This window comes from Bacillus rossius, chromosome 2 (assembly GCF_032445375.1).
Source record: "Bacillus rossius redtenbacheri isolate Brsri chromosome 2, Brsri_v3, whole genome shotgun sequence".
Classification (NCBI taxonomy): Eukaryota; Metazoa; Arthropoda; class Insecta; order Phasmatodea; family Bacillidae; genus Bacillus; species Bacillus rossius.
Window position 1 is genome coordinate 61,007,231 of NC_086331.1, and position 27,365 is coordinate 61,034,595.

The following is a 27,365-nucleotide window of genomic DNA, read 5'->3' on the forward strand; positions in this document are numbered from 1 at the left end:
TCATAATTTATAACTGTTACACTAAAACCTTCTTTTTCTTCACAACTACCCAGTATCCACATCCAACTCATCACGCCCCACTCACCAGTGTGGAGTGAGGTGGAGCAGTGGTGTCACTTGACTCACATTCCTGTGGGCTTGGGTTCAAATCCCGGTCCGCAATCCTGATCTTCGTTAACCATGGTTGCCTAAAATCACTGGAAGCAAATGTTGGGCTGGTTCCTTATTGTTTTCAATATTCTTGTTCTGTCTAGTGTTACCTGCTGTCTGAAATTAACCTGCTGTCCACAAAATATGAAGCGTGAGCGTAATTTAAAAATGGTTGTATGACCTCCATGTCCATTAGAAGTGAAATTTCATAGATAGACGGATAGGAAATTTGTAGGGGACACAGATATTTTTAACACACATAATTATGCATTGAAAATATATCATTATTCACCAGTGTCCATAACTTCAGTTGGAACATAAGAATGAAATACATAATGGGTTTAAGAGAAAACTCTTTGTCGTTTCCAGCGTAAAGAAGAATGCAGCTCTGTAACATTGCATCACTGACTCTACTATCAATCGCTCAACTCCTGAGTGTTGCACTTTTTGTTATGCTCTGATAGTCATTGCCTCGACTTACTTTACTTGTTGTAAAGAAGTTTCATTTAAAAAATATAAAACCCAATACTGATTGTAGAGGTAGTTGTTTTCTTATATTTCCTGGGAAAGGAAGATTTACAGATTATATCTACAAGTAGCACTTTTTACATACTTGCACTCAGTAACTAATACTAATGAAACATATATTGTTTGTGTTAAATAATTTTCAGATAGTCTTTGCACAGCTTTCCAAGATACAGTTTATTTTAAATATATTGCAGAGTTTTTTAAAATTAATGTTATTACCTTTTGCTAAGCCATCCAATTATTCATACAACAAAAATACTTAGCAAGTCTAAAAATGTGAAAAGTGAAATAAAAAATGTTTCGTGTTGAAAAATATTGTGATGTGTTTCAGGGTGAAGTGGTGTACGTATTGCAGCAAGTCACACTCGGTCCAGAAGAGATCTGTAGTTTTGTGATTGGTGATGCATGTGGTGACGTGTATAACCCAACTCATGAATGGCATGTTGCATTTCCACCCGTACAAAAACCAGATGTCGTGCCACAAAAACCACCCTCTGTGAGTTGTTTACATTATTTTTTAACATGGCATTAAATGTTAGTGTTTGTGACTGAAGTTTTAAAAAATATTTATTGCAATGTTATTCAAATGTTTTTAAAAAAGTGGATTCTACATGTCATATTTCTTTTTGTAAACCAAATTTGAATTTATCATGCTAGTATTGATTTGTCTCAGATTTTATTCTTTTTAAAAAATTTTGAAAGCATGACTAATATTGCCTAAAGTTTAATCATTACTGCATGACTTTATATATGCTCAGTTTTGACAAAAGTAGGTGCAAGAAAAGTATAATGTACTGTTAATTGCAAAACAACTATTAATTTTGTTTACTAAACACTGGTTATCATCATTTATTCCTATATTGAATAGGGTGGTCACCTTTAATTAAATGAGGAATTTTAAACATTTCATGAAATCTTATGATCACAATTAACTATAATACTTGTAAATTGTAACATGCATGTTATAAAGCTTAAAATTATACTAAAAGTATTTATAAATCAAATTACATTGGATGTGGTATTATTTCAGGTTTTTAGTGCAGTACACCAATCCCTCACTTAGCACGACTAATTCGTTCCTAAAAATGTTCGTGTTAATCGAAATCGCGTATTCTGAAGCATTAGTCCCCATAAATATAAGGCTAAATTATTTAATGTGTTCCAAGATGTGTAGGGAAGTAATCTTTACATAATATAAATGCGTAGAATAATACTTGAAAATGCATATGTCATATCATTTATCTTTTTAAGCCTACCACCGAATACGTTAGATAAAGAAAATATGGCACAGTGTAACGGGAGATAAGTGGTAACATATTTACCGTCAGTCAGCAGGTTGGCTTGCCCGCCCAGGAGTGACCTTCAACACGCGCGCGCGTCTGTCTGCCTGCTGTTGCAAGCAGCTGGATCCTTTGTTATTACGTTTAAAACTTAACAAAATTAAAACACTTTTATGAAATTAAGAACCGGTTTTATATAACTTTAAAACACACAGCCATATGTAAACATTTAATTTGTTATGCACACCTCTTATAAAAGCGGCTATGTAAACAAATCAGTTAACAGATAAACAGATTTAGATTTTCCCTAGAGCACAAACATAACATTAAAATACGGGTACACTCCCTATTTAACGCGGTTGTCGGGGGACATAACTTTTACCCGCGTTGTTGCATAACCGCGATGTTTCGATGTGACCAAGGTCAAAAGGCATAAAACACCGCCTGTGTTCTAATAGGTCGGCAAGCACGCACAGTATAGACGGCCCGCCTTTGTGCGGACTTTGCATCCGCAGTTTCCACTAAACACGGGTGAAAAAATAAAAATAATAAATTTTAAAGATAAATATTAAATGTTGAATTGTTTTTATTTTTCCGCGTGCCGCGCACAGTTTGTCGCACGGCCTACGAGCGCGCCACACGCCGCCATACACATGTGCGGCACACAAGCTGCTGCTGCCAGTCTCGTGGTGTTAGCCACAGTATCTGCTTCGTCAGTGTCCGTAACAAAGTAAGTGCAGGGTGTGCGGTTACACACGATTCTGTGGTCAAAGTCTTCTAAAAAGAAAGGCCGTAGTGATACTTCAAACCGAATATGAATCGCAAAGTACCGAGTTTGATTGACAAAATAAAAATTCTAGATTTACTTACAGATAGCTTGTCTTTTGTAGAAGCAGGCCACAGATACAGGAAAAAAACAATTCTAGCATTCGTACAATAAAAAATAAAGAATCGTCTATCGTGTCAAGTGGTTAAACTTTATTATCCATGCTTACAGTAAATTATAAATGGTCACATGTGGGAAACAAAAATTGCGCCAATTTAATTTTAGCGCAATCAGTGACGCCGTATTAAAAACCGTGTTAAACTTTGTCTTTACTTATTTCACCAAACGCTGTGTCGAGTTGCTGAGTGTGTGTGGCTCGGATCGGCAAGTGTTATATTCCCCAGCCTCTGTTTAAAGGTCGGGAGACCGCTACACATAAACATTTCCGGGACTTGTTTACTACCTCACGGCAAAAGTGGTACAGTATGGTTCACGTAAATATTGGACCACTGGGAATTCCTGGGTAAAGATTAAAAATACGCTAGCCGATTTACTTTACTATTTAATGTTAAAATATTATACCAAAGTAAAAAGATGAACTTGTATAATACAATGAATTACCCAATAATATTACGTCTGTAGGTTTAAGTTGTAACAAAACATTTATATACAGATGTCCAGTAAAGTACCAATTAAGATTCTGGAGTGGAATTTTAAACACCGGACTACCTGATTTTGCCTTGTACGCAGCGACGCTGCTCAGTCAAGTGACTCATGCTCTGCCTGTGTGCTGCGTGAACACATTCCCTCCCCCACTCCCCCTGGTGTTTCTGCCCGCTCTAATCTCTACCTCTCTCCATGTTCTCGGCTAGCCTCTCCCTACCCAGAGCTTGCCGACAACCAAGCCTATCCAACATCAATCCCTAGCCGAGTCACGCTGGACAATGTCGCTGGATGGTGGGCTTTATCAGGTCCCCTGTCCGATGCTTCATTTGTGAGATAAAGCGACGTTAAGAACTAGTGTTTCAGAAAATATCACTGGGCTGGATTGGACCATAATTTGAAAACCCTACAAGATAGAGGAATAATGTACGGAGATATCTTGTTTAGAATTTTACTGCGGACATTTTCTACGCCTAGGCTTTTTTCTGCCCGATGCTTAGTTTGTTAGTTACAACGCAAAATTATCCTAATCGGCTGTCAACCATTTATTCCATTATTATTATTCATTTTTGACTGGGGGACATGGTTTGATTGACCCGCGATATACCCGATTCTGCGATCAATCGGGGTGCGATATACCGGGAGTTTACTGTATGTACAATATGTACATATACAAAACATAAAAGTTAGTTAAATATTTTCTGGGATGAAATTAACACTATCATCTTGCTTTTTTTTTTAAAAACGTGTCCAATTTCATCTGCTTTGGTTTCTGTACGGTACGGCCTGGTCTGCAGCCGGGCATCAACGGTAGGGCCTGGTCTGCGGCCGGGCATCAACAGTACGGCCCGGTGTTTGTTTATCTGTGTGCGCATCTCTTTCCCCTCGCATTCCAAACCACTCTTCCCCCCTCGAATTCCATACCTGACGTAGCGTCGTTTCCGAGATTTTTTTTAGCCTGTGGCGATTTCGTGCTAACTGAAATTTACAGACGTGCTATTCGAGACTAGGGCAGTAAAATTTACATCATGCTAACTGAATTCGCATTAATTGAAGACGTGCTATGCGAGGGATTGGTGTATTATAGTCCAAGCAGTGTTTTATGTAGCTATAATTTTCTTTACAAGAGTGCATGAAATTTCATAAGGAAGTATTAGGTGATTTGTGTAGCAACATTATGTGCAAAAGTAATTTTGGTTGCTAGCCATGTCTCTTTATTTAAATCAGTTTTTTTAATGTGTAATGTGAAAGATTTTTATATTTAATAATGCTACCAGTAATTTGATTTGTGTTTGTAATTTTTTTTGTAGCCAGGTGCTCCTACTTTCAAAGTACTTCACTTGTCGGATACTCATTTTGATCCATACTATCATGAAGGTTCCAATGCTAACTGCAAGGAGCCTCTGTGTTGTCGTTTAACAAATGGGCCAGCTCGAACATCACACGACGCTGCCGGGCGTTGGGGTGACTATCGCAAGTGTGATACTCCCAAACGTACAGTTGATCACATGTTGCAACACATTTCAAATACTCATCCTGTAAGTGTAGTTGTATAAACTTATACTTCTCTAATTCAATTTTAAAAAATTAATAATTTTTATTTTATTTTAAGGATTGATATCTTATTTTTTGATAATCTGTTGCTTAAAAGTTTTAAAGCTGTATTGTGTGTTTGTATTTTATTAAATAATATCTTATTCACTACAAGGAAAGCAAGTTTAATGTAAGACTTTTTTTTATGAAAAATGCTTTATAAGTGAAATTTTCTATCACTGGATAACTAAATGAATGTTCAGGACTTATTTCTTTAATAGATCTGTTTGATTCTTACTGGAATCAAAATAGTGAACCCATTTTATGAGATAAGGAATGTTTACTTTTATAGTATATTCTTTGCTGTAGTGCATTAGTTTCTTTTTTCAAATATTGTATACTGAAGAAATAAACCCTCACAAAATTTTACAGGGTTGTTATTACCACAGACTGTTTATGATGTGTCAAACGAATACATTTCCTGTTACAAAATAAATCTGCGTGTTTGAAAAGTAGTAGTGGTGGAGCCCCCAAATTAATGATAACCTAGAGAGTATTTGTTGATTATTTTAATAATTTTGAGGATTGGTAATTTCATCTGCATTTCCCTTCCCAACTACCAACACATTTTCAATCCGCATTTAACTATTCATTTTCACTGTCACTTTCCTCTCGCCTTCACCCTCATGCTAAGAGGTTTAAGGGACCAGTTGGAATATTTTTCGGGGCGTACTTAAATCTGTAACTTTAAGGCCTAATTAAAAGGTTAGGTTTCCAAGCCGTGGCTGTTCACTATTCTCAAAGCCATCTTATATCAAATAAACAGTTAACAAAAATGTATGAAGCTACCTTTATAAGTTTAACAAAAACTTGTAGAATGTTTCAAGTCACTTATTTGTGAGTTTCATATTTCTGTTTTTCTAAAATTGTTACCACTCACCACCTCCAGCTAGCTCAAAGTTAGGTGATAAGTGGAACATACAGGTTAGTAGCAGGTTACGAAAAAATTTGTAAGCAATGTTCAATGTATTACCTGCTTTTTTTATTCATGTAAAATTTCCAATATCTTTCGCACAAACAGAATAAATATTAATTATATGTACATTAAAAAAAAGATAAAACCTGGAGCCATCGCCCGACCACGGACTGCTCGGCCCGGTGCCCGAACAACGACCGTTCGGCACGGTGCTCGGACAATGATTAACTTTACAGCCTTCCTTCCCTTTGTGCGGGCAGTAACCTGGGCTCGCTGATGTAATTCTCAGCCAATCACGGCGCATGGCAACAAAAACTTCCACGAAATGCTTACTTCTGTTCCCACAATGCAGCAATTTTCTCTCTCACTCCTGTGACAGTGATTCAAACGGCTAGCGTGTGAAACAAAGCCTTAGTCGTGGAAATAACGAAGGAGAATTACGTCAGCATGCCTTCCGGTACAAAAAAAGCCAGCAAAAAAAAATACTAGAATAATAGTTTTATGAATTTTAAAAATAAAAACAATAAACCCGGTGAAATATTTTCACAATAACTTCGAAAAAGAAAAAAACTTTACATCATTTGAAAACCTAACCTGAAATATGACAAAAATTTATAACAAATGATTATTACTGGATTGCATTAGGAAGGCTGTAATCTGGGTTGTTACAAAATTAGTGGCGTTCCATGAGTAATCTCAGTTCTCTGGCAACTCAAACATCTGCTGAGGAATTAAATCATTAATAATCTAGGTTTTTTAATAAGTCGTTTACTGTACTAATATTTTTACAGTTTTAAATTACAGTATTTATTTAATATAGCAGATTTCACGTTTGGTATGGTCGTGCCTGGCATTTTACAAGCTCATTTTAAGTACCTACTAACAAAATAGGGGCAAAAAAGGGTAGGAGTGTCAAATAAAGATTTAACAATCTGTGTATTGCTTTGAAAGCTAATATAAATATGTTTGAAAAACATGCAATATTCTGTGTCAGGCTTGTTTTCGGAATATGCAACATGGCACGAAAATCCTTTTGTATTATGTTTGTTTTCTGCTTCATTTGTTTTTTATAGGTAAAATACTGCCAGTAGTTATTCAGGTTGCCAAAACACAATGTGTCTCCATATTTTCACTTCCAAATGCTGAGTGAACTTTTTAGGGTTGCAACTAGCAAAAATAACAATTAATTAATGTTTTTTATTGGTCACCAAAATATATTCTGAATGTTGTGGTCCTGAGTAAGTGCTCCTTTCTCGTACACACACAAGGATAATTAGATTAGTTTACAGTATTATATGTAAAATAGGTTGTCACAACCATTTGTATTTTATTCAATAATTTTGATAACTTTTATGAGAACTATGCTGGATTCAGTCAGTATCTTTTTGCAATTGCCATTTAGATATGCTGCAATGAATAGTGAACTGTGAATGGTTTTTGGTGGTTTTCGTTGACATTGTGTTTTACTACTTTTAAATATCAATAGTCTTTTTGTATATTATTGTTTGTGATCATAGACATTTGGGGGACAGAAAATGGTTTTGATTTCGATCGATACCCGTAGTTGGAAAAGTAACCATTAACCAATGTAGCAAAGTCATGAATTCACCGAACATGAACAAGTGTCTGGAAACTAAGTGTATGTTCAAATTATTATAAAATATTCTAGATTCCATTCCAAGTAATTCAGTGCCTTGGATGGAAGAAATTGTGATTATCTGGGAAATTCTCTGAAAGTGTTTAAACTCTAATAGGTAAATGTTAAGTAAGCAAAGATGTATAGTGATGTGATCATGAAAAAGTTTTTTTTTTTTTGGTTGGCTTTGTGTGTCTTTCCTGTTGTAATGTAAGTCATAAAACATGATTCAACTTAACCTAACACCCTTATGCACCCAGTAAGTGGTATGAGAAAGTGTATCTTTGAATTGGCAGATTTATTGACAAAGTTGTCATGAGACCAGATCGGTGTTCAAAAATTGGTCGTATTTCGTAATTTTCAACTCTGTAACTAACAAAATTCATAAAATCACAAAAATTAATTTCGAAATCATAATAGTGGTTTTAACCTTAACACTTGTAATTTGTTTTGAAACTAAAAAGTGTTGTTTTTTGATAAAATATAATGCTGTTAGTTTCAATTTCGTGTGACTGCAGGGTGGCTACAGACTGGGAAAACTGGGAAAAGTCAGGGAATTTAAAATTAGTCGGAAAATCTGTAAAAGTCAGGGATTTTTTTTGATGGGTCAGGGAATTTTTCAAGATAAGCTTGTTTCAACATTGTAATGGTTTCTTCAATGGCCGTTTGTTAAAAAACGTGAGTTAACTGTATCATTTTCAAAATTGTGTGTGCATTTTACCATATTCATCAGGTACCATAATCCATGCAGAATTTTTTTTAAATGTGTGTTTTAAAACCATGATGCGTGGCTTATTCAAAACTTGACAATGCTGTAAGACAATGCTGCATAGTGGTTCCTTCAAGCTCCAATGTTGGTTAACCTGCTGTTGGTTAAATTACAACAGACATCTTGCATGTGGCTTGAAAGTGCATATATTTGTGCAAAAAGATGTTGCAATGATTACTGAAGGTTTGTGGTTGTGATTATCTACAGCGGCTGAAAACCCCTAAAATGATAAAAATTGATGTGGAAATGGGAAATCATGTAATGGGAAAAAAGTCTGCATATACGTGACTGGAGGGGAAAAATAAGATTGTGGCCGAAATTTTAATGGTGCTTCACTGCACTAAAAAAAAACCTCTTGGGGTCGGCATGTTACTCATTATTTTTCATTCATGACCATTTTTTTCCTCTCTTCAAGGTAAATATACCATTCACAGTTAATCCATATATAAAATATCTTCTGCCTAATATCTGTAGAGTATTGAAACTTTTAATAGTATTCGTGCGGCAAGAGTATAGTGTGGAAAAAATAACTGGTAGACGTCTACAATGTTATTTTATTTTTTAAGGGAACCTTTCAAGTCTGTTATAATTTAGAATGATTATGCTATTCCAAAATAAAATAATTATAAAAAGTTTTAATATGATTCTAAGTTCTATGTTTAAGTTTGGTGTCAGGCTTATTATAATCAAATATTTTTTATTTATGGTCTAAATTTAAGGGGTACGAGGCTTATTTGTGTAATTATAAAGGATAGCCACTTTTCTGAATATCAACGTTTTGAAGGCTACCGACGTAATATTACTTCATTGTGTGTTTTGGTAAAAATGTGAATGACGCAATATTACTGCGCAACATTTGCCGTGTATTTTTACCGTGCGTAACGTATATTTATGGCGTCTGGTTGTTCTAGCGGCATCATCTGTCCATGTAGTTCACTTTATATACGTCAGGTAGCAGCATTTGCTTACTATTTTATCGCGGCTTCGAGTTTAGTTCGGAAGTGCGGCGCCCGATAGCGCAGCTTGCACCATTCCTTACTGTGCTGGACACCACACGGAATTACATTTGCGAAGTATTTTTTGGCGCCTTAGAAATATAGTAGATATATGCTAATGGAATACATCAATGTTTCGTAAAATGAATACCCAAGACAGTGAAGACAATTATTCGTCATCTGATGGACTCGGAGATAATTTCGATTGTGATCCTGACTTTGTATTATCTACAAATGAAGGTAAATATTTCATGCTTTGATTTAGCCGCGATTTATTTATGAATAACGTAATTTTCTGCTACAAAATGGTAAGAAAAAAACCTCTCATTTCCATATATTTATTATTACAGTCTTTCCCTTCTATGATTATTTGTTATGTTCCAGGTAGCATTCAAAAACATGCTAGTATAATTTTCAATGTTGCAGACGTATTTGATTTTTACAACAAAGGAAATATTTTTTTGGTAAAACTACAAAATATAGTAATTATTTATGCGAAGTTATATTTATTTTTACACTCCTTGAGTGATTCGCATACTGCTTTATCATGTTTTCAATGTGGTAATGTTTATATTTTACGATAAAAAAAAAAATTGACTATAAAATCATGGAATTATTTATTCCAACAATAGAAAAAATTATATTTATACTACTGGGGTCCCTCATTCACACACCATTCGTATTCAATCCAATTCTCAATGTGGTAGGTATGTCTTTTCTACAAAATAATAAATAAATTTTGATAAAATTACAAATTATTTGGATTATTTATTTACTATCCATTGTTATATTTATTTACACATAATTTTAGTACCTTATTTACATACTATTCTGTACAATATTTAGCATAGACCTACTGAATTCATAAATAAAATGAAACTTGCTGTTATATATTTTTTTATATTTATATCTGTGTACCATACTTAATTTTTTTTTTTTCATTTATAGATGAATCTGATTCAGAAGAATCAGAAGACATTTCTGAAGAGGTATTGCCAGGACCCAGTCATCATAATGAACCAAGTCCAGCCCAGAAGAGAGTCCGGACAAACAGACCAGATACTGTTCAACAATGGACAACTGATGATCTCGTTGACGTCCCAGATATTGAAGTTTTTGGAGGCATAGGAAGACCTAATCCAGGTATTCTTTTAGATGATACTTGCGAAGAAATAGATTTCTTCAAGTACTTTTTTGACGACAGTGTAATAAAAAATATGAAGGAACAAACTAATTTATTTGCACGTAGAAGATTGGCCAAACTTAGAGCGGAAAACAAACTGTCTCCAAAATCGCGTTTTCAAAACTGGACAACTGTCACACTCTTGGAAATAAAAATTTTTCTTGCCATACTTTTGCACATGTCGGTGAGTTCAAGGCCAAGCTTGAGAAATCATTGGACCACAAATTTGGTAATGCAATGCTCATTTTGCCCCAACGTAATGCAGAGAGATCGATTTCTGCTCATCTTGTCAATGTTTCACATAAACGATAATGCTACAGCAAAAGGAAAGGATGATCCTGAGTTTGACCCCCTTCACAAAGTTAGGCCATTGTTAGATGCACTCCTTGAAAAATTTCAAAGCAGTTTCACTCCTGGAGAAGCAATCACAGTTGATGAAGGGATATGCCCTTTCAGAGGCAGAGTAGGATTTAGGGTGTACATGCCTCAAAAACCGAACAAGTATGGCATCAAAATTTTCATGGTGGCTGATAGTAAATCAGGTTACATTTGCAATTTTGAAGTGTACACTGGTAGAATTGAAGGGAAAGACAACAGTGCTTCAGGGATTGTCAAACGCCTACTCAAAGAGCTTACTGGTGTTGGGCATACAGTTTACCTGGATCGGTTCTTTACAAGTATACAGCTTGCCGACGACTTAGCTGAAGCTAAGACTGGTTTAGTAGGAACAATCATGAAGTCAAGAAAACAAATTCCTGCTGTGATGAAAGAGAAGCGGTTGCGGAAGGGGGAGACTATTCACAGTCGCAGAGGAAATACACTTGTTCAAAGATGGCATGATAAGCGAGATGTTTGGATGATAAGCACGAGACACAAGCCTACCATGGTGCCACTGACAAACAAACGAGGACAGTGTGTACAAAAACCCTCAGTAGTGATAGACTACAATCACCATAAAGCTGGAGTTGATTTAGTAGATCAACGTATGTCATATGGTTCATTTGAATATCGATCAGTCAAGTGGTGGCGAAAGTTGACAATACATTTTATTATGATGGTTGTGGTAAACAGTTGTGTCCTGTTCCGGAAAATAAAAGGAAAAAATATCACAACCACTGACTTCATATCGAAAGTTTGCAACCATCTTGTACAAAGTGAAGAAGTAAGCACTTCAGCAGTTGGAGGAGGCAAACTTGCAAGACTAAGACAGAGGCATTTTCCAGAACTGGTACACCGCAAGGAAGGTCAGAAGAAAGCACAACGGAGGTGTCATGTGTGTTCAAGCAAAGGAAAAACACACAGTGGAACATCAACAAGAAGAGACACACAGTACCAATGTTCAGACTGTGATGTTGGCTTGTGCATCACACCTTGCTTCAAAATTTACCACACTAAAGTTCGATATGACTTGTAAATATCGTTTTACACACATAATTAGTAAGAGAATTCATTGTCTTCAGACTTAGAATTGAATTATGCATTTTCATGGATAACTCTACATCAGTGTTTTTGTGATTTATTGCATTCAAAATGTTTTTTTGACAAATATTTTTCGATTTTATATAAAAATTATATATAAAAAATATTGATTATATTTTCATTTTAGTATGAAGAGGAAGTTTAGCTCTAGAAATTGTTATTACAGTAGAATATCAAGAGGAAAGGACATAAAGTACCTACCAATGGTCAGAGTATGATGTTGATTTGTGAATTGGATCTTGTGAAAAATGTACAGAACCCAAGTTCTACATGACTTGTAAACAATTATGTACATATCATACTCAGTAGAAGTTGTGCTATTATGATTATAACTAAATTTTGCAAACATATATTATTTTACATCATTTTCTTGTAATTTGTTGCCTTCAAATGAGGTTTTAAAGGAAATTTTGGATTTTACTTGATTAAAAATTCAACATTTATAATAAAATATACACAGATTTTATAAACTATGTAATTTTATTTCTTTTTATTTCACTGTATAGAGGAATATTAGATCTAAAAAATGATATATGCACATAAAATATAACTAAAACAATAAAATTTAAATAACATTATTAAAAGTAACAAAAATGTTCAATTATGCTACGTCCATTGGGTCAGAACCATTGATTAAGAGCAAGCCTTCAAAGTGTTAATTAGAAACTGTAAATAGCATTTTTTTTTACTTCTTGACATGTTTTACAATCATTCTTTAAGAGGATGTTGTGATACAAGTGGTGAGGTTAGGTTACATATTAAAAATACTATGGTATTGTGAAAATGATCAGATTAGTTGGGTTAGCTACATTTAAAATCCTGAGATATTTTTTGAACAATTGGTTAGGAATTACCAATATAATGTAGCTAACTTAAACTAACCAAATATCTTTACTATTTTATAGTGTTTTTAATGGATATAACCAACAGTTAACATAATTTAAAAGTAAATCTAAAGTTGGTAACGTAACCTAAACAACCATCCACACTATTAAGTGTTTTAATGAAGCAAACCTAACTATTTATCAGCCATTCTCACAATTTTACTCGTGTTTAATGTAGCTAATATAACTACTCTTTAAAATGGTCATTTACTGGTAAACTACATATAGTATCACAATGCCGTCTTAAGAGATTAATTAGGAAACATGTCAGGAAGTAAAAAAAGTAGTGTGAATTTACATATGATTTTTGCTGTAAAGTGGCTCTCCTTTAGAATTACTGCGTCTTATTTTGGTAACTTAATTGATTCATTTGGGTTACTTACATCATCTCAATGTTTTTACTCTCTGTACATGGATAATGAACAACTATATATACATATAGTATTTATATTGCCCTACAATGATTAAAATTAAGTTCAATCTTGTTTACTCATTTGTTCGTTGAATACTTGCAGTTTGAAAAAAAAAATATTAATTTTTAAAAGTGAATTAGCATAACAGTGCAATATTAGGGTCAGGGAAAATTACAATCTGGTCAGAGAAAACTTGGAACAGTCAGGGAATTTCATTTGAGATTTTGTGTAGGCACTTTGTACTGGATTCATACAATTTTTTTATTAATATTTTTGAAATTTTTAGTGGCAAGATGTATATTTTTAAAATTATAATACATTTTGAAGCATTTTTGAGAAAGGCTTAATAAGTTTCCAGATTACAAAATTAGGATTAAGCAGTTTTAATTCTTAAGTATTTTTGTGTTGCTTAGAAAATAAAGCTAACATCCTGATGCTATGTCTTGCTGACAATTCCATGGTATGCCTGGAAGGGAAATGTTTCAAGCATATAGTACATTTAATTTGATGTTGTTACAAGTGGTTTCAATAACATTTTTAATCCCTGTGATCTTTTTGTACATATTATTACACATTTTAACTCATCGCTGCTCCATTCTTATTGCCTCGCCGTAATTTGGGTGACGAGAGAGATATTAAGCTATTACCTACCACTAACAATATCATTTTGCCTTAGTATTTTTATTATAAATGGACGAATCTGCAAATTTTTGGTTTGAGTCGAGTCCACACTGTTAACTCTTTAGTTGAGTAGAGATGAGTTGTTAAAAATTCAGTTGAATTCAATTAAATTGCAGAAGAAATTTTAGAGAATAATTTTATGTCCCTGGGGTTTATGTTAATATACCGTTAGCATCATACTAAAGTTCATATACCTTTTGTCTTTGAAGAGTTAGAAATTTGTGTCAAGTGAATTAGTAAATAATACAATTAGTTGTACCTATATATGATTTCTTTTAAAATTTAGTATTCTATTCCTACTGGATTCTGGGAAACTTAATAGTTGTGAAAGCTTTTGAATTAAAGGAAAATTGTTTGGTTTAGTGAATTAAAAATGAGAAAATATTAATAATAATTTTAATAATATTTTTCTCACTTTATATTATTTTAACCCTAAAATTTCCCTATATGGTATTTCTAAAGAAGAGCCTCTTTAAAAAAAAAAAAAAAAATTCAGACAATATGGTTTTAAACTTCCTGGCATGTTTCTGAATTGTTTTCTTAAGAGAGTTGTGATACCTCTGGTAGTTAACAGGTTTAACTAGTGGTAAGTTGGGTTTAGATACATTACAAATGGTGAAAATGGTTGGCTTTGTTATGTTAGCTACAGTTCAAATACTTTAAAAACACAGACTGTGGTTTAGGTAATATTAGTGATATTAAGAATAAAAAATGATAGACATTTGAGTAGGTTATAATAGCTGCCTCCATCATAAATTTGTAGTTCATAACTAACACAACTTCACAGTATTTTTAATGTAGCTATCCCATCCTAACCAACTTTTCTCAAATTTAAAGCTATTTTTAGTTACCTAACCACTCATTAAAATGGTAAATTACTGAACTACTCAAAGTATCACAATACCCTTTTAGCAAATGACTGACAGGAAGTAAAATTTGTTTTTAATTTTTAATGGAATAAGGTTCTCAAGAATAACCCATAGACTTCATAGCCATGCTATATAAACTACTCAGATTAAAAAAAGGTCCCTTTGCACAATAATCTAGAAACATTGGCAGTGTACTCAAAAATGCAATTTTTCAGAATTTTTTGTACATTTTTCCCCCAAACATGGCTATTTTCTGCAACAAATATTTTTTTAACGCCATTGAATGGATGTACCAAAATCCTGCACAAAACTAACCGTACAAAAAACTATATACAAACCGAAAATAAACTCTGTAATACTTTTCCTTTTCTTCTGTCATTATCTGTTTAGAAATGAATGACCAGACTGCAAAAAAAAAAAAAAAAGGCATTAAACTACATGTGAAATATACATAATAATTTTGGCTAGGTAGTCAAAGATTTACATATACATGCTGTATCCCATTGTGTTGGTGCAGAACAGCGACACTATAGATTGCTGTTGAAGTAGAAAAAAGTAGAAATTAAAATATTTAATTTTTGTACTCGTTTGCTGTGTTACTAATCTATGATATACTAGTACAGCAGGCTATTTAAAAATAGTCTTTTTTCCAATGTTTTGAAAAGTAAATAGTGGAATATACAGTTTACATTTTTCTGGCAATGTAAATATGAAAATTAACCATTCTTTAGGAAAATTGCAAAGTGTAGAAATGAAATTATGCTGTCAAGTGTTTGCATAGTAATATTACATGATTTTATGCTCGTTGCACATGTTGAATGTGCTTTGGGTTAAAAGAAAAATAACTTTGAGTCTCGTCCTGATGAGTACAAGGAACTCGACTTTGGAGTTGAGTCGAACTTTAGCTACTCTCTCTTGACTCGGCTGGAGTTTTTGAGTCTCGGCCCATTTATAGTTTTTATTATAGATAACAAGTAAAGTTCAAGAAAAAGTCACTAAATTTTATTCCCCATTATCCATTAGACACCCTGCTTTCCCACACTTTGGAAACTTTTGTTTTGTAACATTGCATAATAACAAGGTCTTTTTGGCTTTCTCGCATACGTTGTATTTCGGAAATTGGCTGACTATCTAGTTAACACAAATTTTGGCTTCCCTAGGTAACATAGCACTATACCAGGTAACATCGCCCAAAGCATAACGAAAATACTTAAAAAAAATGTGCAATTCGATAAAGGGGTCTGCCTGTGTGTGTATGAGTATGTCTGTGTGTGTCTGTGGGTCTCTGTCGTGTGTCTGACTGTGTGTGTTTCTCTCTCACACACACAGACACACACACAGAGACACACACACAGACACACATATACACACATATACACACACAGACAGACCTTTAGAGCTATACATTAATGAATAACTACCACATTTTGTCTAAATAATATTTTCATTTTTCATCCATGCAAATGGAAGACATACATTGATGAGTGTATCTTTTTTTGGTTTTTTAAGTATCTGTTTTTGACGTGACAACGTCTGATAAATCGATGAACGCTGTCAGCACACACGAAAAAGTGTCCCGTTATGCACATTGTTCCATTACACTGTGTCCCGTTACGCACATTGTTCCGTTACGCTGTGTCCCATTACGCACTGTTCCGTTATGCTGTGTCTCGTTATGCTGTGTCCCGTTACGCTCATTGTACGCTTGCGCCGCATCTATCTCTATTCCACTCGACTGTTTATAAAGTGAAGTGAAAAGTTAATATGGTTTTAATTGCTCAATACAACAACAATTTTGGCAATAAAAGTTAATTATTCTTGCATTTTAAAAATCTGATTACTAGTATAATTTCAAGTATTTATTCTTTTATTATTAAAATAAAAATTAATCAATTTTATTCATAAAGTATGCAATAATTTCATCAATGTTTTGTTATGACGTCACGTTAAACTATTGTCCGTAAACCGACTTTACAGACAACCAATTTTTTAAATATGTTTAAAATTTCTGTTATTTTATTTCTTACAAATAAACATTGGAATTAAACTTTTTTGAACCATTTAGGACTATTGTAAATGTAGACATGTGGTTTGTTCTTTATTCAGGATATAGATTATATCTTGTGGACTGGAGACTTACCGCCACACGATGTTTGGAACCAAACCAGGGAACAGAATTTAATGATTTTGAGAGAAACTGTGAATCAGATGATTCAGACTTTCCCAGGTATACCAATATTTCCAGCATTAGGCAATCATGAAAGCCATCCTGTGAACAGGTAAGTTACTGCTAATTTGCACATTATATTGGTTTTATGAATATGTAGGTATCATATTTACTGACAATATGAGCAATCTACTTATGAAAAGGTAATTTTTTGGCACATTTTGTGTTGATCAGATGTTTTCACAAGTTGATAAATGGTCAAATCTTAAAGAACATGCAATTAATGTGAAAATAGATTAAAGCATCAGGTTACATGAAAGTCATGGTTATAAGCTTAATGAATAAAAAAATGAATTCTATGCAATTGAAAGGAAATTTTATTCATAATTGGAGCCTGAAGCTCCTGAAAGGGGTGGGGGAGGTTGTATTCAGAAATTATTTTTTCCCAGTTTTTTTCCCAGTGTTAAGTTGTAATCAGAACAGGAAGAGGAAGCTTCAGCCCCTGAAACTTCCCTCCTATCTTGGATCTACCTTTGATTTTGTTTAATCGTTTATGGTAAGTGTAAAACAATAATCAACTGTGAATGCTGCTGTTGTGTAAGCCAAAAAACCCAGTCAGCAACTTTGTCTAGCATGTTGTACCCACAAGATAAATTCTTTTTATTTATTATAATACCATGTTTATTAATGAAAGTAACTTTTTGGAAGATTTTATATAAAGTTTTTGTTGTTGCTGCTGGATATTGACTCAGAAAATTAATTTTATTAGTTAAATTAGCTTCTTGATCTTCTGTGAGCAATAATTATTTTATTTATTTGCAAAATAAGTTATAGATTTGTGTAAAAATAGTATGGGCATAAAAATATCTATATAGTGTGTTAACAGCAAGACTTACACCTGTTTGACTTTAAGATAACTTAATATACTGTTCTGCTGTCAAGCCAACTTTATTATCTAACCACAACTGTGCCGAATCAGTGCTACTTTAGGCACGATTTTTTTTATTTTCTTAGTTTTACAAAATTTTAAATTTTTTTATAACTTCAATTTTCCTCCTTCACCCGCTGCTTTTGCCCCCATCCAAACTTGTTCGGTCGAGTGTACCGGCAGGTTAGCTTGTTGAGCAGTATAGTGCTCTCACCGCCGTTTCCCACCAAATTTGCTGGGTCTAGCCGACTACAGGGCTATCATCAGCAACGGTATCCACTGACCGTCGCGTCTCGTCACGAGTTTAGCGCTACGCGTGATGAAAGTAGCCGCCCTAAGCTTCCCATGGTCACCTCCACCCCTTCTCGGAGGTTTGCTGAAGTTTGCGGTCTCTAACACGTTTTGGTATCCTTTTTTCAAGCTCCGCCGCACGTCCCGACGCCTGGCCGGCGAAGTCTCCCAGGGCAGGTCATTCACCGAACCCCCCCCACCCCGTCCTGGTCCACAGCGGTCATCGGCCAGCCGCGGCAATGACCAACCTCAAGGCCAAAATCCCCCCCTTGTGCAAAATGGCGGCCACCAAGTGCCGCGATGGTCTCTGCGAGACTCCGATCTGCATGCCCACGCCATCTAGCGGCGAAAGGACGAACCAGCTGAGAGCGAGAGCGCACTACTCCACCCTATCCCCACCAGGAGAAACAGTCGACCTCACACTCAGTCGATAGGTCGCCGGAGCCCTTTTTTTTCTTTCGGAGCCATTCGGGTTCCCTTCGGGTTTTCCGAAGCCCCTCCCCTGGACAGGCGACCAAAGACAGCTTTATTTAGGCGAGCCGGCGCCATTTTTGACGATTCGGCAGGCAGCACGCGGTAAGGGCGGATCTCTCTTCGCAGCCCGAGACAACGCGCTTCTGAAAAGTCGTGAACGGCTTTCTCTAAAGCATGTAGTTCGTTATCGACAAGGCCATGTGCCTTAGCACTCAATTTTTAATTTTTTTGCTGCCCGAAATAGTTTATTTTTTGAAATAGTTTTTTTGTCTTTACTTATTATTCTTCATGGCGACAGCAATCTTCCACGTCGCGCATCACCTGGCCATCTCCAGGGACCGACCTGATCTACTCCACCCCGCAGCTTAGGTAAGTTATTTCGTCGCCCCACACACACCTTTTCTTTTCCGGTTCTCGTGGGCTTAACTTCGCCCAACATCAGCCGCCTGTTAACCAACCTAATTTGATGGGAATACTGGTTGCAGGCGGGGATCAAGAACTAGGATGAGAGATTCCGCTCCAAATTCAACTCCCATGCAGTTCATGAGTTAGTTCACCGAAATTCATCGCCTCCTGCAATCGGAGAATTTCTCAAGAGTTCCAGCTTTCAACATATTTTTCCCTGAGTGGAAAAAACCATAAAATAATTTATAATTCTGAACAACCAGTTTCAGGACACTTTTATTCATTTAACGAGTAAATGTAATTTTTTTTATAATTTGTCTTATGAAGAGCCTGCGCGCTCAATATTCAATGGCCTGTAAAGTTAAGAAACCAAATGACCTTAAATTCAGTCAAATATAACCATGGTTACTTATTATAATATCTCGCCCCGGGGCCTCCCATTTGGTTTATTGTTTAACAAGATTTAATGTATTAAGTATAGCAAATAAGATCAACAATTTTCTTGGTATTTTGTTTCGGCTGTAATGCCATGGGTTATCTTCAGTGGAATAAGGTTTGTAAAGTAGAAATAACAGCAACAAAATCATTAAGTAAATGCCAATGTAAACCAAACCAGATCTTATTATTTTCTTATCCTTGTCACGATCCACATAACCTTACCAAGTTTTAAGGAGGTTAATCATAAATTTTGTTGTGCGTGCGCTGTGCCCCTATGGGTAATGTGTTTAGTACTGTTTCTGCCTGGCGCTTCCACGGCCAATCTATATTTGTTCTTTAGACAAAATTTCATATTGAGCGCAGCAGCACGTTACAAATTGGTAGCAGTTAGCATGGTTACGGTTACAATGTGGTAGCAGTTTGTGTGGTTATGGTTACTCTTAAATTGTTAACTGTATTGTGGTTTGATTTATGAGAATGCTTTAAATTTATTTGGTATAAATATTTTTTTTGTTTGTCACTAAGATTTTCGTTATATAGTATTATTGTAAGTCCTAAAACTGGCTTAACTTTTTACTAGTAAGTTTGTAAGTTAAAATTTCAGTTAACTTCCAGCGACGTTTTTCTTACGCGGCCCGAGGTCGCCCGCGAGCGTCGGACCCCCAGCTGTGAGCTTATCTTGAGGACGTGTCCCAGCCACCCCTCCCCCGTCCCTGCGCGCCGCTTATCTCTCACGGCGCACGTTCGTGGTTTTGTCTTCAGTTCACCGCCCTGTGCGTCCTGCACGACCTTCGCAGACCACTGTCCGCCCGCCGTGGCCTTGTTCTTTTCTTTTCTCGAGCAGCAGAAGTACCAAATTAATGTTGACTAAACTAATATATTTTTCATTATTTTGGGCACATACTTCCCGAACGGCTGTGGTACTGATTATATTATTAAACTAAGCTAATTTAAGAGTGTCTTAGGTATAGAGTTTCAGGTAATTTTAAACAATAAGTTTAAGTTCTACGTGGGTTAGTTTTGAACAATCCACACCAAAAATTTAGTTTATTTGTTTGTATTTGTAAGATTGTACCAACTTCAAAGAAAAGTAATTGCAATCATGCCCACCCCGGAGTACCTCCTCCGTGACGAGCTAACATACGAACTCAAGTTTCGAGGCTTATCAGACCTCGGCGACGTGGTCACGCTCCGAAAAAGACTCCGAGCTGCTTGCGCCGAGGAAATACAACCACACATTACGCACCTCACAAACCTAGACCCGTTGAGTGAGTTTAATTGTGTTTGTAGCAAGTTCTATGACATACACAGCTACATCAATTATGTCGGAGAGGAAACAAACAGAAACAACATTCTCCGTACGCTAACTCGCTTGACACATATCGGCACGAGGTTTACTAACCTCAAGATAGTAGCCGCAAATAAATTAAATGGAATCTACCAAACCGAGATTGACAAATGTAGGCAGCAGATCCCTGCCCTATGTTTCAAACTGCGGAGTAAGTTGGACACACTTGATCAAACATCCCTAGAACCTGTAACTGCAGCTGCAGGAGCAGAGTTTCACACTCAAGTACCGCAACCTCCAAAACAAATGGAAACCGGAGGTAGCCCAGTCCCTACACCCCCTCCTTTACCCTCCTCCCCTCCATCTCCACCAGTAACACCATGCCGTGAGACATTTCCTTTCATCACCGCAACAGCCATTAACGAGCAGTTTTCCTCCGCGAGTGTCATGGCGACTGGTGATCACCAGAGCACCAAGGTTACCTACACCCATCCCAGCCAATCGTTCGCAGCTCACCCTTTCCATCGCCCCAAACCCATATACCTCCCCTCCACCTCACCCGCCATTTTCAACCCCTATCGGCAATTCAGGTCCACATTTTCATCCCTTCAAACCTCCCCGGAAACCCACCCCATCTCCTCGGCCATTGGAAGGTCAGCTTCGCCGCTGCTAAATTTCACTTCCGACCTGGCAGTAACTTTGCCACATAACTTATCCGTGCCACCCGGTGACCGAGTAGAGTCACAACTGCCATACATCAGCCCCGCCACCTCATACCTGCCATTGGCCCCGCAGGTATATCAGACTCAAAATCATCCACCACCTCAACCAGCTCCACCTCCACCACCTTCACGTGTTATATCAAGGCCATGATCTTTTGGATAATGAGGACTTAATGGCAGAACTTACCAGCCTTTATTTAATTACCATTTTTTCACTTTTTACATCAATTGCCTTTCATAACAATCAAAACCAAAACCAGCATTCTGCATAGTATCAATAAAATTTCAGGTTATTGCTCTCGTACCTTTCCTAAATTTGTTTTTACTTAACTAATGGCAAAATTTTTTCATCAGTTTCCATTACTCATGAAGATATGATACCTGCACATTATTTTCTTCTTTACACTAGTATTTGTCAGCTGCATTAAATTATTGTTAGCTGCTAATCAGACATCATTTATGGGAAACAGAATTTGAAATTATTGGATCTTTTGTTTTGGAGGTAGGTAATCTGTGTAAGGATAATTTTGCACAAATATAACAATGTTGACCAATTTTGGAACATTGCAAAAATAGGCCTGCTTTATTCTATGCCATTCATTGCCCTGTATTATTTTTTTACAATTTCATTTTTAGTTGTGTATTATTGAACAAAAATTTTAATATATGTTTGAAAAACTAAGTTTGTTTTTAAAACTCATATTCTGAAACAAAAAAGAAACTAATCACTAGTTATGTGAACTGTTATTTTTCAAATATTTTACCTTGTATGTTGTTTTTTTTTCCTTGTAAGGTAAATAAGACATTTATGAAAAAAATCAAAATTTTAAGCTTATTAAGCAGGAAAACTTGTTAAAGGGGTAGTTACATTTTTCAAGTTTATTAACATAGCATTTTAAAATTAATTTTAGGGGTACATTAAAATGCAACATTTAAATTCAAAACACTTAAAATAGTTAATTTCAAGGTATAGTAATTTTAGGTCTACATACCTGTAGCAGTAGAAAACTTCAGTACACAATTTTTTTATGATTTTTTTTTATGAACTAATATATACTCTTAACAAAATTAATGCATCACAGTTAATGTATTCTGCCATATCCACTTTAGTCAGTTAGGTTAACCTGGTGGGGGACACAACAGGGAAGCTCCAGGACCTTAGGCTCAATGGCACTGCTTTGTATGTGTAGAGGTATACAAGTAGAGAGAATACGCCGACTGGCTCATCACGTTGACAACCAACAGAACTCAACTAAATATATATTAAATTAATGAAAGGAACTGATTTTATATGAAAAAATACATATATATTTTGGTTCAGGCCATTTATTTATTTTTTATTTAAATAATATCATCATGCACATACGTAACTTACAATTGATTATTCAGTTTCAAAAAACCTTGAATATTAAAACTTGACAAGTACAAAATATTAAAATAAAATGAACACATGGCTGGTTACACCAGTGGCAATTACAATAACAGCAACATTTAAAAAATTTTGAAGATAATAACTAAAATGTATTTTATTCATTTAATGAAACGAAGGAAAGATCCTTTCACTTGATTTTTTTTATCATTTTTCAACGCGATGATAGAGCCGATGATGCCGAAAGCAGATTAACCTTCATGCTGAAACATGCTGGAAGCCAAAAAAAAAAAAAAAACACTTTCCTAATTAGTAGGCTGCATCCTGATGCCAATAGAGGAGGAGAAAAGGCTCACTCCCGTCCCGTACTTATTGGACTACATCAAGCATGGCCCGGATGTCTCACGCCACCCACAAGGACCGCTAAAAGAAATTAACAAAAATCACCAATATTAAAACATAGGCCAAAAATAAATAACATGATTCCGGAGGAATCAAGAAAGATAGCTCACTCATAAGGCGGTAAGCGGCAATCAAATCACAGCATAATCCAGCGGATTAAAACAGATACTTAAATTACGATATTTACATGATGGCTGACCGATTAAGAAGATGAAAGGGCAAAGTAACTCATCTCTTTAAGAAGCTACGCCATAGATACTGTCACAAGATGTCAAACTTCGTGAACAAAAAATTAAATACAGGTTTAGTTCCAAAATTATCACTAATACATCTCAACTAAAGTAAATGAAAAAGTTTAAGGTAATTAAATATAAGTGTTAAAAAATGTTTATTTTTTATAAAGTCCTTTAAATTAATGTTTTTCCTTTTTGTTATACATATAAATATATCTTGAAGCACTTCACTTTAGATTACAAATAAGTTTCACATTTCTCACAAATTACATTTAAATATGATTAAATACAAAAAATTATATAACAAAGTAATTATTTTCAAAATTGACAAAATTAAGCCTACATGATGTCCAGTTTGCAAAAAAAAAAAAAAATTAAAAAAAAAAATTATGAAAACAGGTTGAGTACATGCAACGTTACAGAGTGCAATGGCACAGTATACAATAAAGTTTCTGTTAGTTTATTTTCTTGAAATACTTCTCTAGTGTGGTTTGTTTAGAATTTTTATTCAAACACATTTTTGTGCACATTTGCAAGTCCCACAGATTTTCCTACACATGATTGGGAACATCTGGCATGTTAAGCAGGAAACGGCTCATACAAGTGGGTGGAAGTTTCCATTCTGCTGATTCAGTTTCTTCTTTTGTTTCTGACAATTGTGCTTATTTACATCTTGCTCTTTGCATGATGGCAGACTATCATCACAATTAACCAACACTGTAAATGGTGTACTTATTTTCGTCCTCTCTTATCTGACCTAACTTCTTGTCTGATTTCATCAACGTCCATTTGGCTGTGGTCTGCAGAGCTGCCAACCATTACAGATTTTCCGTAATTATTACGGATTTAACACTGAATTACGGAATTACGGAACATCGCTGTTTTATTACGGAAACAAAGCTTTGTGCTGCATGGTAACGGAAAAATTCCGTTTCTGGTGTGTGTGTTTCGAGAACGCAGTTCGAATACATCACTTGGTTGCGCAAATAACGGAACTAGTAAGTATGCGCATGTACTGTCGAAATAAGTCTATTTATTCTCGTGTTTTGAAATAATAATGGGATGGTATTACGTCCGTTGTACGATACACTTAGTATATACTCTCAGACTTTTCGTTTGTTGGCTGCTTACATCACTGTAATTTTGTACGGTACTTTGGCTAACCTGTGTTGTTTTAATTTATTTCTTGAAATACATTTTTTCCATCAAAGTGTTTGTGTCGTGTCTACAAACGTGAAATTTTTTTATGTTTTTCGATAGTGTTGTGTTCTTCAGTGCCGGTTGTAGAAATGAGGCGTGTGACAGAACAATGTGTATCTGGGGGGGGGGGGGGGGGGGGAGTACTCTATTCTTCAGAAATTTCGACATAACAATTCAAAAGAATGGCCATGCTTGTCTTCAAATGTTTCGGAACGCCACTCGTTTTGTAATGTATGCACATGTGACTATTCGATTGCACATGGTGGAAGGGATGACTGTAGACGGCATATTTAATCAAAGAAACATGCGGAACATTTTATAGCCGTGACGAGCAATAAATCTATATCGTCGTTTTTCGTTACATCTGAAGAAAAGAAAGTAACGAACGCAGAGTTATTGTTTACAAGTTTTCTGGTAGAACACAATTTACCGATAGCAGTATTCATTCGGGTAATTTGTTTAGAGTCATGTTCCCGGACTCAAAAATTGCACAGAAATATAGCTGTGCGAGAACTAAAACATCTGCCTTAGTGGAGTATATGGCTGGTGCAACTAAAAGTGAAATTATGGAATCTTTGGAAGTGGACCATTTGCTTTAGCTACCGATGGGAGTACTGATTGTAATGCAGTGAAGATTTATCCAATAGTTGTTTCATTTTCAAATCAAACAAAAGGTAAAATTTTTCACTTTACTGTTATCCTTTCTTGAGAGTACAGACAACACAGGATATGGTATTTTCTCTGTGTTGAATCAGGAATTTGAACATTTTGGAATTTCTTGGAAAAATTTTGTAGCGTTGGCATGTGACAATGCCAATACTATGATTGTCACAAACAAAGGTGTGATAGCATTTGTTAAAGAAAATCATCCAGCTATTGTTGTGCAAGGCTGCTCATGTCACCTCATTCATCTAACTTCTAAAAAAAGCCAGTGCACAGCTAACAATTAGCATTGAGACATTTTTGGTAAATATTTTCTGTTACTTGGAAAAAAGTTCAAAATGCCAAAATCATCTGAAAGTGTATCAAGACGTGTGTGGGGCAAAGTCACACAAAATCTTTAAATATGTTAGCACACGTTGGCTCTCTCTCCTAGATTCAGTTGACAGAGTGCTGGAACAATGGGAGGAACTAAAGCTATTATTTTGTAGTGATCCTGAAAATAAAGAGCCTTCAACTTCACAGTATGACAATGTAAAATCTCTCATGCAGGATCCACTTATGAAACTTTACTGTTGCTTTTTTAGCAGTTCCCTTCCTGTTTCAACCAAGTAAATTTATTTCTCCAACAGGATGCTCCTGTGATTCATGTATTGCGGAGAAAACTAGTTGGTTTATTGACATATTTGCTTTTTTGCTTTATCAAACCATCACCACTACATGGGAGAGTCACTTCGGTCAGTGAAGTAGATTTTCAGAAGCGAAAAAATCAAAAACCTGATTCTGATTTGATTATAAGTGCCAAAGCAAGAGCCTATATTAAAGAAATACCAGAAGGTGATTCATGCATATAGAAGTTATATTCTAGTGTCAGACTATTATATGAAACAGCATGTAATTACATTAAAAAGAAGTTTCCCATGATGACTTCTTGAAACATGCAGAGGTTGTTATCATCACACTGAGGAGGAGAACATCTTACTATCAATTGATTATTTAGTTACCAGGTTTCCTAATTTGATTTCAGAAAATGAGCTTGACAGCCTACAAGAATTTGCACTTTATGAATGTGATGATTTCTCTGAAGACTTTTTGAGCAGTTCCAGAATTGATGACATTTGGTGGAGGATTGCAGCTATGAAGAATGACAGTGGCAATTTGAAGTACATAACAATCAGTAAAATATGTTTGCAGTTTTGTCTGTTTCCCATAGTAATTCTGCTACTGAACGAATTTTTAGTCTTGCTAGAAATAACATGACTGAGTTTCGACCCTCATTAAGCACACAGACTGTAGGTTCCCTTCTCATCCAAAAAATAAAAGGTGGATCAAGTGGAGAAGTTTGTTTCAACAAGAAATTTTCAGAACAACACCTGAGGAAAGCCAAGCAAGCCACAAGACAGTTCTTATCCAACAAGGATAAAAGAAGCAAATATAAAGACAGTTGTTCAAAAGTTTATCTTTGAATACTTTGAATTGAAGATTCAAAATTTCCAGCAAAATTATTTACATTTCTTACATATTGAGATGATTGTATTGTACAAATAATTTTTTTCGATTCATTAATTTGCATTGTATTCATATACATAGACCTAATTGTTTTTTATTGATGTGATAACGTCTTATAAATCTATGAACGCCGGTTGCACACACGAAAAAGCATGACTCATGGACACGTTCCGCCTGAGCCGAGCGTGCAAGAACCGGCCAACCACCGTGCGAGAAAATCTTCTATAATATCAAACAGGTTATGGCGGGCTTTTTAAAAGCTGCAATTTAAAAAAATTTATTTTTTTGTCCAATTTCTTCATTTCAAATTAACAATTTATTGACATTGATTTGATTTCAGTTTATTTCTATAACTTATTGTTCGTGATTATATTTAAACAAATTATTTAAATTAAATTTGCAAAAACTGTAAATAATATTTGAAAATTAAAAAGTATGCGATTTTTCATCAATGTTTTCTATGACGTTATCACG

At 35.2% G+C, this 27,365-nt stretch overlaps 2 protein-coding genes across 8 annotated transcripts in view; both read left to right on the forward strand.

The window, feature by feature from the left end:
• The window catches only part of LOC134529317 (sphingomyelin phosphodiesterase), a 192,436-nt gene that overhangs the window by 113,996 nt on the left and 51,075 nt on the right, over window positions 1-27,365 (forward strand). For all 7 annotated transcript variants that reach the window (XM_063363255.1, XM_063363256.1, XM_063363259.1 and 4 more), the window contains exons 6-8: window positions 1,010-1,174; window positions 4,698-4,925; window positions 16,912-17,084. In XM_063363255.1, the coding sequence (XP_063219325.1) occupies window positions 1,010-1,174; window positions 4,698-4,925; window positions 16,912-17,084 (566 nt within the window). The remainder of the gene's footprint in view (window positions 1-1,009; window positions 1,175-4,697; window positions 4,926-16,911; window positions 17,085-27,365) is intronic.
• LOC134529319 (uncharacterized) lies at window positions 18,210-21,767 on the forward strand. Its single transcript, XM_063363260.1, has 2 exons — window positions 18,210-19,034; window positions 19,151-21,767. Exon 2 carries the CDS (start codon window positions 20,611-20,613, stop codon window positions 21,667-21,669), a length of 1,059 nt encoding a protein of 352 aa, XP_063219330.1. The 5' UTR covers window positions 18,210-19,034; window positions 19,151-20,610; the 3' UTR covers window positions 21,670-21,767.